The sequence below is a fragment of the Hemiscyllium ocellatum genome, chromosome 6, assembly GCF_020745735.1.
Source record: "Hemiscyllium ocellatum isolate sHemOce1 chromosome 6, sHemOce1.pat.X.cur, whole genome shotgun sequence".
NCBI lineage: Eukaryota > Metazoa > Chordata > Chondrichthyes > Orectolobiformes > Hemiscylliidae > Hemiscyllium > Hemiscyllium ocellatum.
Window position 1 is genome coordinate 66512204 of NC_083406.1, and position 19721 is coordinate 66531924.

Here is a 19721-nt window from a genome sequence, read left to right on the forward strand (position 1 = left end):
AAGTTATTTCCCAAGATAAATTCAATTCCTTCTTCACTACTCCCACTGCAATCTCTTCATTCGCCAAGTCAATCTTTAATCCAACTCTGTTTAATGGGATTGGTTTTTCACCTCCTTTATACCTGCAATTTACATTTCCTCCTTCATCAGCTCCTCTTGAAGACAAATAATAGAATCAGCCAGCAATCAGTAACTGACTTGCTTCAGTGTCTCTGAGTATCTTATTGGTTTACCTTTTTGATCTCAAGCATAAGAAAATACCTTGCTTTTTTGAGATAAAACAGTCAATTTTTTTCATGACTGGAGTCGTTTCTCCATTTTGTTTTAATATATCCTAAGAAAATGTCCTCTTTGGGCTATTGCTGCAGTTTCAATACCAATTTCCTTTTCTGTTGCTACCTTTTCGGAGGATTCTTTAGATGTTCTTACTCTGGCCCCGATTCAACTTCAAATAATTGGCTTTGGTTTGTTCAATTTAATTACAATGGAAGTATGTTATTTTCTTTATATCATCTTTGGTTTGAGCCTTTCTCCTTTCTTACTTTAGTTCCTTCTGTTTGTTCCCCAAAATCAGCACATCTTCCATCTGCAGATTTTCTATTCCTCCAATTTCCTTCTGGATTCCCACATGACCGTTTCCCCACATGTAACTGTCTGTGCAATATGTCGTATATAGCTGCTAGAAGTGTTGTTTCTCTGATCTTTCATACTTGATGCTCATTTAAATTTTTAGGTTTGCAGTGAAGCCCTTTCTGACTCCTTCCAGAATCATATTTTCTCTTACGATCTCAAAATATTTCTATAGCCCTTGTGTTAAAAAGTGCTCATCTCACAGCATTTCTTTTGCCCGTGCAAATGCTACAAATGTCTTATTAAGTCTATACTCCTAAACTTTAATTGATAAGTGTGTATTTTTAACAATTTCATAAACTGCAGATTGTTCTTACCACAAACTGGTTGATATAGTTGTAGCTGTAAATGTCAAAGCATTTTGCAACATTAAAATCCAAACATCATTTCATCACTTCATCTTTCTAGCTACTTTCTCAAAAAGGTGAAATATCTTTTGACACCATCCTCCAATGGGCGGCACGGTGGCACAGTGGTTTGCACTGCTGCCTCACAAGGCTTCACCCGGGTTCAATTCCCACCTTGGGCAACTGTCTGTGTGGAGTTTGCACATTCTTCCTGTGTCTGCGTGGGTTTCCTCCCGCGGTCCAAAGATGTGCAGGTTAGATGAACTGGCCATGCTAAATTGCCTGTAGTGTTAGGTGAAGGGGTAAATGTAGGGGAATGGGTCTGATTGGGTTGCTCTTTAGAGGGTCAGTGTGGACTTGTTGGGCTGAAGAGCCTGTTTCCACACTGTAATCTAATCAGTAAATTTGAACTATAATTGGTGATTTTCATTTAAATCAAATCCCTCATTGAAACTGGGAATCACCCTCTCAGATACTTCTTTCCTTCTTTACTCTCCGCTTTTCTACAGCCAAATCATATTGTCTAACTCCTTATTTCTTTGGAGCTTTTATTTCCATCTCCTCTTTCATTAGTCTCTGTTTTTCCCACTTCTCACTTTCCATTTTCCTGTTGTCCTTACTTTCTCACCCTGTTTCTTCTAACTGAAGTCTTCATTTCAAACTATATCTGAGTTAACTCCAGCTATAACATTTCAATTTCAGGTTTCCCTTCTAATTCTAAAAGCTGGATAATCCGAGTACCTCTTCCTTATATTATCCTTCAAACTGCCCCCCAAAAAATTCCTTAGCCTAGTTTCTGCTAAGCTGATGTCTTCTCTCTCTGATCACAAAGCCCCATAACATAAACAAAGACTCCCATTAACATTCCAGGAAGCACTTACTGGTTTAAGATTAAAGTTTTGAGAAGATTGACCTAGTTAATGTTTACACCTCTTCACAAAAATGGACCAGGACCTTTGTGCCACGAGCTTGAAATGCAATCTCTTTTTAAAATGTATTCACATACATAAATTATGCACCTATCATCATGTTGATCAAATATAAATGAGAAGGCAAGAACACTAACTGGAACTTACAAAACTAAATTCCAGTTTTAATGTCAATAAATACAACCTTTAAATGACATTGCTAGTTGTTCAAAGTTTGCACTATAAGGGTTGAAAATATCTATTGGACCCACATACAATTAACTAAACCTGTTTTAGAGTGTTCAAGTTGTTCATAACTTTCAACATTTCTGTCTTATAATATTAAAACAATGAATAAATCAATTTGAGTTTATTCAAATTTTAATTCCTTGGTTCAAATTTCTAATTGGCAGAATTTCACTGACACATACTATAAAAATTAGGATTTATGGCTCTGTAGTTAGATTGATTGGATAGAACTAACATGCTTCCCTTACAGATAATAGTATGTAAATATATGGGAAGAATTGGCAGCAGGTGGATTCTTTGCAGTAATATTTAGCTTGTTTGCAATGTAATTGCTTTTAGCCAAGGTCTCCTGAAGGAAAAGCTTGACTAAATTAGCATTAACTGTGGTTTCCAGGGACTTGATATATTGTGAGAAGTTGATCTTGCCTCCAGTAAGGACAAGTTATCCTACAAAAGGCCAGATACTTACTAGACAGTGTTAATTGTTTTCTGAATGGGGCAAATGTATATGCCAAGGGAGCTTGCAATTTGCAGATCTAATTGAGCAAAGGCATTGAGACACTGCTGTGGGCTACTTCTCCATAAATGTTTGCTGAGCTAATATTTTATGCCAGCGATGGTAGAGATAAACTTAAACATTAGACAATGCTTGATTACTATGACTTCCATTTATAAATTCTTTAGAGTTTTTTTGAAAAACAAAATTACAATGTTTAGAAATTCCAGTGAGGGTGTTATTCACAGGCAAGTTTAGCATAAAGTTTTAAACCCCAATGAAAACTAAAACAATTTAACAGAGATTGGAGTAGAATATGACTATTGTTTGAAAACCATTCATGGATTTGGTTGTGAATCACACAATTGAATTCTGCATGATTTGCAATGATATCCTTCAAGAGTGTGCTATATGATGGAAGCATTACAATTATCTTCATAAATATATGATAGGAATACTTTGCCAGTGTATATTAGTAACTATTGCATAGATAACAAAATGATGTAAGCTAACACTATAATTAATCTTTAACTACCTTTCTAACAGAATAAGTGTTTCCTTTGTAATGCTTAATTCTCTTTTGAGCTAAATTTCTATCACCTGTTGGTCAAACCGTCTCACTTTCTTTTCCCAATTCCAGTCACACATTTGAACAAGTTTACTTGTTCAACCAGAATAGTCCCATTAATATTTAGTTAAAAATTCCTCTCAACATAATAAACCGGTGCACCAGTCTAAGTCAACATAATTTAAAGTATTAAATCCTTTTGCAGTGACAACTGAAAGGCAGGTTCACTCATAAACTAATCTTCTGCACTTTACTCAAGGAAATGGAGATTATGCATTCCTTCATTTGCTAATTTAAACAAGAAAATAAACATGAATATAGAGCCAAAGCCACCTGATATACTCAAATCTACTTTCCACTAAAGTTAGCATACACAGAAAAACACATGACAGCTGAATCGAGTTCTGTGGATGCCGATGTAGAATAAATTGTTCATGATTTAATTGGGCGACATGGTTGCTCAGTGGTTAGCACTGTTGCTTCACAGCACCCAGGGACCCAGGTTTATTTTCAGTGTCAAGCGATTGTCTGTGTGGAGTTTGCACATTCTCCTCGTGTCTGCATTGGTTTGGTCTCTGGGTGCTGCAGTTTCCTTCCTCATTCCAAAGATGTGCAGGTTAGTAGAATTGGCCACATTATTTGCCCATAGAGTCTAGAGATGTGCAGGCTAGGTGGATTATCCACAGGAAATGCAGGGTTACTGGGCTTGGAGTGAGTCTGGGTGGGATGCTCTTTGGAGAGGCAATGTGGACCCAATGGGCCAAATGGACTGCTTCCATACTGTAGGGATTTTATGATTTTCAACAAAAATTAGCGATATATTTTTTACAATTGCAAAGCTCCTCCTGAGCTGTCGAACAATATTAGCTGGCTGCTGATGTATCAAGTAATTCAATTCAATCCACCTGAATAAATATTTGAATGTTCAGCAATGCTGATAGAGCCAGGTTTCTGAATGAACAAGACAGTAATTGGATGATGGTAGGGTAGAGTAGCTGATTGCTATAAACAAATTGTCGGCTTCTTACCTTGACATTGGATGCAGTGACACAGAGACATCATGATTGACAAGATGAACTATGATTGATACAGAAATCATGTGTGAAATCTTTCATTTAATTTCACAAATCTTCCATTTTAGTGTTTCCAAAAGAATGGAAACTATCATAACTGAGTATTTTGCTGACAGCAGTGAGGGTTGTGGATATTGTAGGTAAAATGGAGGTTTTAATGCCAGTTACTCTTTGCAATTTAAATAGCATATTTTGAAAGAGCGTCAGAATATATCAGAAGTCAGCTTTCTCTTGATTGGTCTTAATCGAAGTTCATACAACAGCTTTTCATTTAACAGGAACAAAATATTATTTCTTCCGTAAAAACTAAACTAGCTGCTATTCCTAATTAAAAGAAAAGAAGGTCCTGAATAAGAGTGCACTAGCAGTTATAGGACTTTCAGACACACCACATATCACAGCTGTCAAGATATTGTTACATTATGGTGACTGATAGACAGAATGAATTTCATTCTCTGATGGTAAGAACATGACTCAATATGACCTTAAGCCATAGAGACCAAAAGGATCCAAAATGCATTATGTGGGTTCAGAAATGAAAATGGGGGCCACAGTTTCCAGTTTCTCACTGGATTATACAACACACAAAAAGCTGGTCCTTTCTTTCTACATAGCCTTTTGATTTTCTCTCTTTCGGTATTTATTTAATTCCATTTTTAAAAGTGGAGTTAGTTCCAGATCGTACCAACACACTACGTAAATAAACTTCCTCACTTTCCCACTCATTGTTTTATCAATGGTCTTAATTCTAATATTTTGTGTTAATCAATGAGTTTGATGCAAAATGATGTATACACACATCCAATTAGAATAGAATTAGCTGAAGCATGGATGCCTCACCCTAGTGAAATAGCTGGTAACTTTACAAATATAAAATGGTGTTGTGAGTGAGGTATGTTGGTACCTTTGAAAATTTTTCTTCTGCTCATGCATGGAATGTGGGTGTTTCTGGCTACGCAGCATTTATTGCCCACCACCAATTGCTCTGAAATTGAGCAGCATGGTGGCACAGTGATAAATGGTGCTACCTCATAGTGCTAGGGACCTGGGTTTAGTTCTAACCTTGGGCAATTGTCTGTTCTCCCAGTATATGCATGGGTTTCTGCTGAGTGTTCCAGTTTCCTCAAACAGTTAGGTGGACTGACCATGCTAAATTGCCCCATCATGTCCAAGAATGTGCAGGTGGTTGGTTTAGTCATGGTAAATGTAGGGTTGTGGGGATGGAGGATGTCTGGGTGGAATGCTTTTCGGAGAATCAGTGCAGACTTGATGGGCTAAATGCAGTCTGTATTGATATTTTCTCATTCCACATTGTAGGGATTCTAGGATGGCTTGCTAGGCCATTTCAGAGTGTAGTTAAGGATCAATCGTATTACTGTGGGTCTGGAATCACATGTAGACTAGACCAGGTCAAGATGGTACATTTTCTTCCCTGAAGGGCGTTGATGAATCAGAAGGGTTCATGATCGACAATGGTTGTCTGGTCACTATTGTTAATTCCGATTTGGAGATGCCAGTGTTGGACTGGGGTGTACAAAGTTAAAAATCACACAACACCAGGTTATAGTCCAACAGGTTTAATTAGAAGCACGCTAGCTTTCAGAGCAACGCTCCTTCATCAGGTGATTGTGGAGGGCTCGATCGTAACACAGAATTTATAGCAAAAATTTGCAATGTGATGTAACTGAAATTATACATTGAAAAATTGCTTGTCTGTTAAGCCTTTCATCTATTAGAATACAGTGATAGTTTCACTTCTTTCATGTGTAAATCACATAGAAGTGCCAGAGAGCGGGAAAACTTAACAGTCATTTTTATCCAGGAACGTGAAGAGTGTTCAATTATACAGCTCGTTTCAAAACCTCAGCACATCCTAAAGCACTTTAAAGCCAATGGTGTACTTTTGTAGGAGGTATGGAAGACAAATTTCCAACAGCAAGTTTTGACAGGCAACAATGGGCTGAATCTTCCAAGGAGTGACAGTCACCATCAGATTTCCACTCTATTCCTAATATTTTTCACAAACTGGAAGCTCTAGGTTTCTAACTGGAATTCTGAACCCTGCCTCTTAAGGCATGTAGAATGGTTTTCCATCAAAACGCAGGATTGTTGGAGGATGTCAGGCCATGTCCCAGTTTTACAATACGGGCTGCCACTGACAAAACTTCGGGACATTTACATTGCTTTTGCATGTGAGCTGTGTATCAGGGTAAGTGTGATAAGTGGCAGGCATAGCAAGGTGTTAGCTGGTTTGGTGGGTAGTGTGCTGAGGCCACACTTGGGGGAGAGGGGATCAGATGCTTTGGATTGGAAAAGTTTTGTGGAAGTTTGGAGGGTATGAGAATGGCTGGAGCTTTGGGGGCTGGAGTAGAACTTAGGATGGTCTTGTGATATTAAAGGGTCAGGGTGAGGTGACAGAGCTGAGGGATAATTAGGGAGATGGGCTGTCAGTCAGGATTCAGCCAGTGTAATGTGTACAGAAACTGAGGAGTTAGATGTACTTGCAATCTGTCCAACATTCCCTCGATATCTATACCTGTAAGTAAGTTAGTTCTCTACCAGTTTTCCAAGTCCAACTTAGTGGTGTGGATTTTCAAGCAGGATCCCAGTGAGCTGAGGAGTTGTTTAAAATTCCTGGGCAATTCCTACTGAGATCTCAGAGGAGCTTCACTTTGGGAGTATGTCTTGTTTCTGATTATCCAGAGGCTAGAAGATCTTGGCCAATCTGAAATTGGCCAGATTTCCTTTTCATGAAGTTGATCAATGGATAAATAATTGCCAGAACATCAGTGATAACTGCCATAATCATCTTCAGGAAAACTTCATGGGATAATTTACGTCTGGGAGGCATTGGCCTCTGTATTATCTGGACTATTAATCTAGAGATCCCACTAATGGTCTGGGGATCCAGGTTCAATTCCTGCCATGACAGATGATTGAATTTAAATTCAATTCTGTTGATTGTCAGGAAAACCTATCTGGTTCATTAATGTCCTTCAAGGAAGGATATTTCATCATCCCTACCTAGTCTGGATACATGTGACTCCAGACCCATAGCATTGGGTTAACTCTTAACTGCTCTTTGAGCAATTAAGGATGGGCCAGCTAGGAGCACCCACATCCTGTGAATGAATTTAAAATAAAACCTCATACACTAGATAGAGTCTGGGATTGACATTCCATCAAAGAAACAATACTTCCAACAGCGTCACACTGCCTCCTGAGTACACTGGAGTGTCAGCTTTGGTCTTTTTGCTGAAGGTTCTTGACTGGACTTGAACACACAGCTTTATGCCTCCGAAGTGAACATGCAGTTCAGAGAACTAAATATTACTGACAGGAGTGAGAAACATACTCAAATTATGCCTAAAACACAAAAAAGCAAACGTTTTGGGGTAAAGGAATATGATTAAAAAAGCATGGACTTCTCAAAGTAATTTATCATCTTTAATCAACTTTACTGAATTCTTTGAAGAAATCTCAAATGAGAAGTCAAGGGTAATGCAGTCAATATGGTATGCATAGCGTGTTATGACTCATTACAAACTCTTAATAATTGAATAAGAAATCCAATCACAAGCAATTAATTGGAAGAATTATGATGCAAGATTAGATGTTCTTTTAAAAAAATGAAGACAAACTTCCTTGCACATGTGAAAAGAAATGAAACATTGCACAAACTGTTAACTTAACATAATAGCTTATGAAGATTTATACAATGAATGTAAGTCTACTTTTAATTCTAACCACATCTTAATGAATCCCATTACCTTTTGAAATCTTGAAGATTCAATCATTTTTCCTAGAACCAGCCTGACGATTTCTTCAGCCTTCTGGAATTTATTTTAAAAGTCCTTAGGAGTTAGAAGATCTCTCGAAATCAGCTGTTGGCTAAGTAAATTTCAAATTTCCTTCAAAGACTTCAGGACAGTGGACTCGCGAGTTCCTTGACTTGGTCTTACAAAGACATTTTTCCCTAGAGTGCACCCACTGCTTCTGAAGTGATCCTTTGAAGCTAACTGCTTTCTGCCACAATTTCTATAATCTACCGCTATAGATTTTGTCCACTAGCTGAAAGGTAAAGAAATTCTGGATCAGTGGTGCTGGAAGAGCACAGCAGTTCAGACAGCATCCAACGAGCAGCGAAATCGATGTTTCAGGCAAAAGCCCTTCATCAGGAAACTGTCTAGCTGTTTTTTTTTCCTCATAAGACCCAAATGGATCTGTTTGCTCCTGTCAGAAAATGCATAAAGATACTTTAAAAAGAACCTTCTCTCCCAGGTTGGACCCTGAATCATTATCTCTAAAGTTACATGGTATAATGTGGTATAGTTAAAAGAAAAATTGCAAATAAGGTATTTTACCATCACCGCAACTCTTTAATTCTGCAATCTATTAGTAAAGTTAATGTTTCTAATGGATGTAATTACTCTTTGTCTCAATTCCTTTGGTCTATTACACGTGTCAAAAGTGATCATTTATTGTACGATCTTTTTCACTATCTAGGTTAACTTAGCACGACAAATACAGGCAATGTTTTTAGAGTATAAATCCAAGCTTAGCTGAGATGCATTTACATCAGAGATGTTTTCTCATGTTTCTCAATCATTTTTCCCATTTAAAAGTTTAGTTCTTAAAATGAAAGGTTACATTCTAAAACGTATGAAATATAAACCAGATATTCATGACACAATAGTCAACGGATTAAGATTTTCAAACGAATTTGTTTGCTCAAATTACAGTAATGAAAATGTGAACTTCATTTCTGTGTGATTGCTTAAAGAGTGCCTTTATGTATATATGAGGGAGATGGGTGGAGGCATAAGTGGAATGGAATGGGAAGAATTAGAATGGGAACAAACTAATGAATTATAATGAGTAACATAAATAAATGAAGATTACATACAAATTAGAAGGAGAACTAAGCCATTTAGCCCTACAAGCCTGCTTTGCCATTTCTGACCAAAGCTGATCTATTAGCTTGGAATTCCACATTCTAATCTACCCAAACAATCTTAGATTTCTGTTCAGCAAGGGAATCAATCTTCCTCCACCTTGAAAATATTCAGTGACTCCATCTTGCTACTTTCTGAGGTGGAATATTCTGTCATTACAGAATCCTTTGACAGAAAAGAATTCATCTAATCCTTGACTTAAAGTGGTGCTCCCTAATTTTTGAATAACGTGTAGTTCTGGATTGGCCAACAAGAGGCAATATTCTTCACTTGTCATGACAGTTCATAAACCTATCAATCAAATTCCACCATATTCTTCTAAATGTCAGTGGGAACAAACACAGTCTGACCTACATTTCCTCATAAGAAAATCCACTTATTTCAGTTATCAAGCAAATTGTAGTGATTGTGATGAGATCAACCGGGTGGACCTCACAGAATATGAGTTTCCTGGTTTGGGCTGTTAAACTGGTCCAGTCTGGGAGCCCTGACTGACAGACAAGAACAGGCATGTCAAACGTCCTGTTCACTCTGACAGCTGGCTCTGAGAGAGCTGAACCAGTAAGTATGTAAGGGGTAACTTAGTGATGGGATACTGGCCTCTGTGGAGTTATTTTGCAAACCTCCCCTCTAGAGCCTCCATTTGCATCTTTCCATAAATATGGAATCCAAAACTGAGCAGTAAGGTCAACCAGTAGGCTTCTTTTGTGTAGATTTTCCATGATTCTCTATAAGCAAGGTAAAGCCAAAACCTACTAGAAATGAGAAAAAATTAATATACAAATCAAGAAATATAATTCACTCTATTTGTAATAAAAATATTAAAATATTAGCTATTTGTTGATGTATTGGATAATGTAATGTTTTTTTCACTGATCTATAAAATTTATGGGAATGATGAACTCAGTCTGAGAAAAACAAAGTAATTACAACTCAAATCTGTAATAACAAGGATTCACAACATTAAAATAACACATTTCACATATTGTTACTTGTGCTCGCATGCATCGCTCCATATCAGGATATCTCCACCTGGACAGACTAAAACATGCTGATTTCCAAATGGAGTCAAAAGGCATAGGAGTTTAGTTTTATTTTTCTATTTTAGTGACAGCCAATATAATCTCCCCAGCACCTTTGTAGCAGCTTTTAGAAGTGTTGATGTTATCATATGACATAGGCTTAAGGAATGTCTGAGACCTAATGGTGTGGAGCAGCCAGTATTGTACTGTGGTGGACCAAGTTAAAAATTACACAACATCAGGTTATAGTCCAACAAGTTTATTTGAAAGTACTAGCTTTCAGAGCAGTGCTCCTTCATCAGGTAACGAGAGCAACGCTCTAAATCTATAACTAAGATCTAATGAAATAAGGAAATGGATGATGGATATATTCAGAGGTTATCAAGTATGTATTAAACTCTTGACAAAGAAACTGCTTTACAAAGGGATACTTTCCATGACGGTTACTTTAATTACTAATAAAAGTAGCTCTTACAATGGAATAATATGACACAAATAGGCATGAACAAAAAATTACAAGGCCTACCTAGTTGAGTTCTCTTACCATTTCTTACCAAACATTAACAATCAACTCTGATTCTGGGCCCATACTAACACAGGCCTTCCCAGATCAGCTATTCACTCAGTAGACATCCACCAAAAGCATTAGTATGACTTCCATACTAACTTTGAAAGGGCACTGTGCACCAGGATGAGTACTATACTCCAACAGATAATTGTATTTGTAGTGATTTGGATGAGGACCAGGTAGATTTCATTGATGATGAGATCCTTGATTGGGATTGTTTGCCTGGGTCAATCAGGGAGCCCTGGCTGACATATATAAACAAGAGTTTCAGAGAGACACCTCATTCTAGGGCCTGCGTCTGAGCTGGCTGCTCACAGCCTCTGTACTGTGCACATGTAAATAAAGGGTGACTTGATGACGGGATACCACCTTCTGTGCGGTTATTTCATATTTAAACAAAACTCAAGTTCACATTTTTTAGAGAGAGTTTTATTTCAATTGGCTACAATTCATAAAACACAGCCCTTTTTATTAAAAACTCTCTATATTTGTACAATTAATTCAGTTCATGTTGGACTCCTAATACTTTTGCATTGAAAGTAAATTTCTGAGTATTTGTCTTGTTTGGACATGCAAAAGTATTCCTTTCTGGTGGGGGTGGTTAATACCTGCACGTGTTCAAAAATGGTTCACAGGTAGAGTATTACAAATGTGGCAGTAAACCATTAGTCAATGACAAACATTATGAAATACTCTGTTAAATATTTTAAAGTAAATTCAGTTGGGAATTTTTCCAGCCTTCTGATGTACTGCCATTTAAGACAATGTATAACTAACCACAGGCTTTGGGGGAATTTCTTCCATATATAATTAGAATGGCTGTAAAACATGACCTTATAGTAATATATGCATGCGACTGTTTATTTTAATCTGTAATTTCTGTTATTTACAGTGACACATGTGTAATACGTGGTCAAGCAGTGACAGTAGATGGTACTCCTTTGGTTGGAGTTAATATCAGCTTTGTCAACAATCCACAGTATGGTTACACCATCAGCCGGCAGGATGGCAGGTACAAAGCTTAACACTGATGCATCATTCAAGAAGCAGTTATTTATAACTTATTTACAAACAAGTCATTCTCATCACAGCATGTTGTATGATGCTTATGCTTTGCTTTCTATAACCCAAATATGAGGAGTTAGCAGCTTTTTATAATAATAAATAATAATTCTTGGTAATAAGGTGCTACCCAAGAACTATCCTGCATTCATTGGGGTCCAGGAGAGGATTGTGATCTAAACAAACAAACTTAACCTTTTTTCTTCTCTGGCTTGGTACCATATCCTGCAGCTCTCTGAGCATCCCAATTCAAAACTGAGTTTAAATTTAATAAAAATATCAATAGAACCAGCACTTAAGTAATGTGATAAAGCAATGAAAGAACTCTGCAGTTATTTATTTATTCATTTCCACACCCCACCCCTGCACGCTGTCCTGCTGTCTGCTGAAGAGTAAAAGTTGAAATGTCCATTCAACTATTTGCATAGTGGTGTGCTATTGATTCAGCTGTTTTACATCAAATCCCACTTCTGGATGCCTGCATATCTACTGCTGGAGAGATCGTTGACAAATGCATCCTCTTTTTTTGTAGAAGCCATTGCAGATATTTCTAGGTATCAGAAATATCATCCAGGCTTGTCCCCCTCTCCCATCACTATTTTTAATGCAAAGCTCACTTACCCATATAAAGGCCAGGACTTTAGCTGAAGTAGGTGGGCAAAAGAGAAATCCAAAGAATATTCACCCTAGGAGAAAGTGAGGACTGAAGATGCTGGAGATCAGAGTCGGTAAGTATGGTGCTGGAAAAGCACAACTGGTCAGGCGGCATCCAAGGAGCATGAGCTCTTCATCAGGAACAAGGGAGCGCCAAGAGGGCTGAGAGATAAATGGGAGGTGGGTGAGGCTGGGGTGTAGGGTAGCTGGGAATGCAATATGGAGATAGGGGTGGGGGGTGACAGTGATAAGTCAGAGTGGAGCAGATAGGTGGGAAGGAAGCTGGACAGGTAGAACAGTTAAAGAGGTCAGTGTCAAGTTGGAAGGTTAGATCTGGGATAAGGTGAGGGGAGGGGGAATGAGGAAACTGGCAAAATTGGCATTGCTCCTGTGTGGTTGGAGGGTCCCAAGGCAGAAGATGACGTGTTCTTCCTCTAAGTGTCGGGTGGCTAGAGTTTGGTGGAGGAGGAGGAGACCCAGGACTTGCATGTCCTTGGTGGAATGGGAGGGGAGTTAATGTGTTTGGCCATAGGGTGGTGGGGTTGTTTAGTGAATGTGTCCCAGAGATGTTCTCTGAAACATTCCGCAAGCTGGGCTCCTGTCTCCCCAGTGTAGAGGATGCCACATCGAGAGCAACGGACACAGTAACTAACAAGTGTGGAGGTACAGGTAAATCTATGTTGGATGTGGAAGGATCCTTTGGGGCCTTGGCGGAGGTGGGGCGTGGTGTGGGTGCAGGTTTTGCACCTCTTCTGTGGCAAGGGAAGGTGCCAGGGTTGGAGGATTTGTCAGTCGGGGGCGTGGAGCTAACAGAGAGTTGTGAGGGAATGGTCTCTGTGGAACACAGATAGGAGTGGGTGGAAATATATCCCTGGTGGTAGGGTCTCTTTGTAGGTGGCAGAAATAGCGGAGGTTGATGTGATGTATATGGAGGTTGGTGGGGTGGAAGGTGAGGACTGGGGGATTCTGACCTTGTTGCGATTGCAGGGTTTGGGTTCAAGGGGGGAATGTGAATAGTGGAGGAGATGTGCTAGATGCATCATCAACTACATGGGAGGGGAAATTGTGATCCTTGAAGAAAGAGGCCATCTGGGATGTTCTATGGTGGAATTGGTCCTCCTGGGAGCAGATGTGGCAGAGGCAGAGGAATCATGAGTAAGTGATAGCATTTTTACAGGAGACAAGTTGGAAGGAAGTGTAGTCCAGGTAGTTGTGGGAGTTGGTGGGTTTGAAGTAAATGTCCATGTTGAGTCGGTCGCTGGAAAAGGAGTTGGAGAGGTCCAGGAAGGGGAGGGACATGTCTGAGATGGTCCAGGTGAATTTGAGGTCAGGGTGGAAGGTGTTCATGAAGTTGATGAATTGTTTAACCTCCTTGTGATACAGTGATGTAGCAGAGGACAAGATGGTGAATGGTGCCAGTGTAGCTGCAGAAGGTGGACTGTTCCACGTACCTGATGAAGAAGCAGGCATAGATGGGGCCCGTGCGGGTGCCCTTGGCTACCCCTTTCATCTGAAGGAAGTGGGAAGATTAGAAAAGAACTTGTTGAGGGTGGGGACCAGTTCTGTCAATTGAATGAGTGTGTGTCAGTGGAAGGGTACTTGGTAGTCCAGCGGGAGAGGAAGAAACAGAGGGCTTGGAGGCCTTCGTCATGGCTGTTGGATGTGAACAGGGACTGGATGTCTATGGTGAAGATGAGGCATTGTGGGGCTGTGGAAACTAAAGTCATGGAGAAGATGGAGTGCTTGGGCAGTCTCCCAAATGTAAATGGGAAGATCCTGGAGCAAGGGGACAGGACGGTGCCAAGGTATGCAGAGATAAGTTCAGTGGGACAGGAGCAGGCAGAGACAATGAGTCAACCGGGGCAGTCAGGTTTGTGAATTTTGGGTAGGAGGTTGAACTGGGCAGTTCCCAGACTATGAGGTTGAAGGCTGTTGGTTTGGTAATGAGAGGTGAGTTTGTGGTCAAGGTGGCAGTAGGTGGAGCTATCCGCAGGTTGGCACCTAGCTTCAGTGGTGTAGAAGTCAGTGCACCAAATTTCCACAGCATCCCCATCCCTTCCCCGCTTCATGCTAGTTTGATGGTGAGGTTGGGGTTGGAGCAGAAGGAGTGGAGTGCTACGCATTGCAAGAGTGAGAGGTTGGAGTGGGTGAGAGGGGTGGATAGGTTGAGGTGGTCAATTTTGCAGTGGCAGTCGAAGACAAAGAGATTGAGGGCAGTTAACAAACCAGCATGGGGTCCAAGCGGATGGGGTGTGTAAGAGGCAGGAAAAGGAGTCTCAGAGGGTGGGTGGGTGGGAGGGAGTCCTGATGGAAAAGGTAAGCGCAGAGATAATGGAAGAAAAGTACGATGTCACAACACATGTTAGATTCATTGATCCAGGATTGTAGGAGGATGAAGGTAAGGCCTTTACTGAGGATTGATTGTTCATCCTCACTGAGGGGGAAGTCTGGGGGTTGGTAAAAACACAGCAGGTCTTGGGGCTTGGATTTGCTATGGGGCTGGAGTTGGGATTGGTAGTGGAGACTGTCTATGGAGTAGGTGTCCTTATGGGATCGTGGGTGATGTCACCAACGGAAGTGACACTCACCATGGGGGTCAGGGTTGGGGGGGTTTGTGGAAGCCAGGGCAGAAGTGACATCCAAGATGCCATCAGCAGTATTCCAGTGAGTGAGGTCAGTGGGGGTAGAAGTGGCTGAGGCGGCGGCAACTATGGGGTGGTAGTGACGTTCCAAGTTGTCTTCATGGTGGTTTCGGCAGCAGTGGTACCTGTGGCGATTACATGGGTGGTTGTCTTCGTGGCGTTCACAGAGGCCACAGGCTGTGGAGTGACGGGGGCAGTGGTGGTGTCTGGAGCAGCTGCATGGCTAATGTTGTCCTAGCAGTTCCAGAGACCAGGGGAAGCTTCTGGGATGATCGAGAAATCCCAGGTTTGGAGGTAAGTACATAAAATTTTGGTTTTCCAGATGGCCTCCTTCATCAAAGACCACAATTTCCCCTCTCACGTGGTCAATGATGCCCACCAGCCCAACTCCTCCACTTCCCAAACCTCGCCCTTGAACCCAAACCCTCCAATTGCAATGAGGGCAGAACCCTGCCCCCACCCCTGGTCCACACCTTCCACCCCATCAACCTCTGGACACAACACATCATCCCCTGTCATTTCTGCCACCTACAAACAGATCTCATCACCAGAGATATATTTCCAATCCCCACCCCTATCTGCATTCCCCACCAACCCACCCTCCAACCCCAGCACCTTCACTTACCACCACAAGAGATGCAAAACCTGCGCCCACACCTCCCCCCTCATCTCTGTCCAAGGCCCAAAGGATCCTTCCACATCCAACGAGATTTACTGTACTTCCACACACGTCATTTACTGTGTGTGTTGCTCTCAAATGTGGTCTCCTCTACATTGGGGAGACAGGACTCCAACTTGTTCCAAAGAACATCTCTGGGACACACACACACTAAACAACCCCACTGACATGTAGCTGAAACTTTAACTCCCCCTCCCACTCTGCCAAGGAAATGCAAGTCCCTGGGCCTCCTCTTCCGCCAAACTCTAGCCACCCAACACCTGGAGGAAGAATGCCTCATCTTCCGCCTTGCGACCCTTCAACCACACCGGATCAATGTCGATTTCACCAGTTTCCTCATCTTCCAACCCTCCCAACACCTTATCTTAGATCCAACCCTCCAACTTGGCACCACCCTCTTGACCTGTCCTCCCTGTCCATCTTCCTTCCCACCTATCTGCTCCACCCTCCACTCAAACCTATCACCATCACACCCCACCTTCAGCTACCTATCACATTCCCAGCTACCTTCCTCCCAGTACCCCCCTCCCTCCCCACCTCATTTATCTCTCAGGCCCCTTGGGCCCTCTCCTTCCCACCCCCTGATTAAGAGCTCAAAACGTCAACTCTCCTGCTCCTCACATGCTGCCTGTCCAGCTGTGCTTTTATAGCATACATTTTGACAATATTCACCTTAGTAGAATTTACACACATATCTGACAATTCAACTGGCATTAATGTCAAATCATCAAACCTATATGCAGCAATTGTTATCAATAGTTCACATTATGGATGCAAACTAGGTAAGGAATATCCAGTATGCCATGTCTCACAGCAAGCATGCCACAATTAACTAAAGATGCTATTCCAGAAAACTAAATTGTGACCTTACTGTACTATAGATCTATATGACATAATGAACTCTTTAAATTAATATCATGTGAGCAATATCATGAGACTTCCAGCCTTTTATATTCAATATGAATATTAAGTGAGGCAATCCTTTATAGGATCAATATTTCACTAATTGCATCTCAAATTGTTCTGTGCTTTTGATGGATGACTCAGGGATAAAATAAATCTTCTTCCAAGATTGCATATTCATAAAAGTGTCTAAATATCAATTTATTAAAGATGTCTACCTCTTGATCAAGAAGCTTGACCTCCACCTGCTGCATCTGTTCCATGTATCAAATTGTCAAGAAGTTGACAAACGCTGTTATGGTTAATTTTGCAACTTTGTAATCTTGGCAGGAGCCTCACCTGTTGGCAACATGGATTGGAAATGTATCCATGCACTGTGAATAGCCTGCTGTCCTTATGAATTGATGGTTAGAAAATACCCACATTTCTGACGTGTTATTGTAGGGATTAGATTAGATTACTTACAGTGTGGAAACAGGCCCTTCGGCCCAACAAGTCCACACCGACCCGCCGAAGCGCAACCCACCCATACCCCTACATTTACCCCTTACCTAACACTACGGGCAATTTAGCATGGCCAATTCACCTGTCCCCGCACATCTTTGGACTGTGGGAGGAAACCGGAGCACCCGGAGGAAACCCACGCAGACACGGGGAGAACGTGCAAACTCCACACAGTCAGTCGCCTGAGTCGGGAATTGAACCCGGGTCTCAGGCGCTGTGAGGCAGCAGTGCTAACCACTGTGCCACCGTGCCGCCCAGATATTTGCCTGTTGGTTGTACAAAGTTGGAAGATTACACCTTTTGTGATGTTTTGCAAAAAGTAAATTTTTTTTTTGAAAACAAACTGTCTTGTTCTGTCCTCCAAATACTAGCTTTGATTTGATGACTAACGGAGGTGTTTCGGTCACGATACACTTTGAGCGCTCTCCGTTCATCACTCAGGAGCACACACTTTGGCTGCCATGGAACCGTTTCTTTGTCATGGACACCGTCATTATGAGGCATGAAGAGAACGACATCCCTAGCTGTGACCTGAGTAATTTTGCACGTCCCAATCCAATTGTCTCACCAGCGCCTTTGACGGCATTTGCAGGTTCATGTCAGGAAAGAGGTCCCATCATTCCTGAAATACAGGTACTGTGTCACCTTTATTCAACATTACCCCTTAAAAGAAACATGACAGTGAAAATTGTTGCTCATTGAATGAACATATTCCAACTCAAAGCACAAAATCTAGAGGTAGAAATTATGACTTTGTTCTCATGTGTAGATTTATATGATTGGTGCATCTCAGAAAATCAGTACTCAATGCACAGCCCACTGACGAATCTCCCTTCCTGGTGGCTCTGCATAATTGATTCAAAACTGACCAAAGTGTACCCAGTCAGTATTTTTATTCATGGATTTCACTGGATTCCACAGTCCCTGTTATCTCTACCTGATCCCAGCTCAAAATTTAGTGTAGAGCCTGCCCATAATCCCAAAAGCCATCCCACAATAGGTTAACACTGAGGCAGCATTAGTCATTTTCAGGTGAAATTTCAAAGTCCTTTATAGGAGTCTGTCCACTTATCTCCAGGATGAAAGTTAGCAATGAAGGGTTAGAGCCTGAGGAAAGAACAACAGGGTGGAAATGGCCCTTGTAGGGGGTGTGTCCCATAGACCTGTAAAGGAAACCACATTCGCTCTTGCCCAACCCCAGTTGGCCAAGCCGTGCCGAAGTTTGGTGTTATCCTTCCCTCCTCCCCGATTGTGGGTAATACCAAAGCGAGATGAAGCCCTTAATTAGTCAGTTAAGGGTTTTAATATGCCCAAGGATAGGTGAGGTGCCCAATGCTACCCCCTCAAAAGCTACCACTGGGTTTTACTCACCACCAGCCCCAAACCCACTGGTGCAGAGCATCATGCCAGCCTGTAAAGACTATGATTGTTCTTGACAGGAAGAATGACCCAGAACTTAACAATGCTGTGTTTGAACCATTACTGTTTGTAGATTAAAGTGATAGACACTTTCACAGAATTGTATAGTTTAAGTAAAGCAAGTGAGTCACACTACCAGACAACACTTTCACAAAAAGACATAACAAACACTTTGAAAAAAGGAAATTTGAATACCTTGGAGTGTTCACTCAATTAAATTTTTTTTAAAAACTAATTATAGTACTGTCACCCTGCACCTGCTACTACTGGGAAAATGTAAGTGACTTTTCAACTGATTCCTATCCTGTTCTGCTCTTAAATCTAACACTGGTGTGCAATTGGGCTACTTGAGTTTTACTTAACCTATGGGAGATGATTGCCTCAAATGGCAATCAGTTAAACAGTGAAAATCTCACCATGCGAAGAATCAATAGATAAATATTGTATCCTGTCATTCATGGCAAAATATCAAACTTCTGTCTATAAGTTCCCAGGTGTACTCTGGAGGAATTGCGGCAAAATGCTAACATTTCTTTCTCATTTATTATTTACTACGGTCTTTCTCCCACTTTGTTAACAGGCTTTACAAGAGGAGATAAATATTCCAGGTAGTAAAATGAAGCTGAACTATGTCAGTAGTCGCAATGCTGGCTACAAGTCAATCATGAGGATTAGTCTGACTGACCCCTCCATCCCATTCAATCTAATGAAAGTACATCTCATGGTGGCCGTGGAAGGTCGACTCTTCCAGAAGTGGTTTCCTGCTACCCCTGACCTATCCTATTACTTCATCTGGGACAAGACTGATGTCTACAGTCAGAAGGTTTATGGGCTATCAGAAGCATTTGGTGGGTTTCTTAATTTCATAGTCGTCATTTATGTTGATTGTTAGTCCTGATGAGTGTGATATAATAAAAAATATTAGGATCTTCTGGTAACTCAACTTACTTTAGTCACAATTTATGCCATCTTATTTATTTCCATTTCCACAATTTATTATTATCTCTTCCATTCAAAGTCTGTGTTTTAAAATTCATGAAAT

At 40.8% G+C, this 19721-nt stretch overlaps 1 protein-coding gene across 8 annotated transcripts in view; it reads left to right on the forward strand.

Moving 5' to 3' along the window:
• Positions 1 to 19721, forward strand: part of tenm4 (teneurin transmembrane protein 4) — a 452208-nt gene that overhangs the window by 353029 nt on the left and 79458 nt on the right. For all 8 annotated transcript variants that reach the window (XM_060826616.1, XM_060826618.1, XM_060826612.1 and 5 more), the window contains 3 exons: positions 11709 to 11828; positions 17632 to 17893; positions 19260 to 19527. In XM_060826616.1, the coding sequence (XP_060682599.1) occupies positions 11709 to 11828; positions 17632 to 17893; positions 19260 to 19527 (650 nt within the window). The remainder of the gene's footprint in view (positions 1 to 11708; positions 11829 to 17631; positions 17894 to 19259; positions 19528 to 19721) is intronic.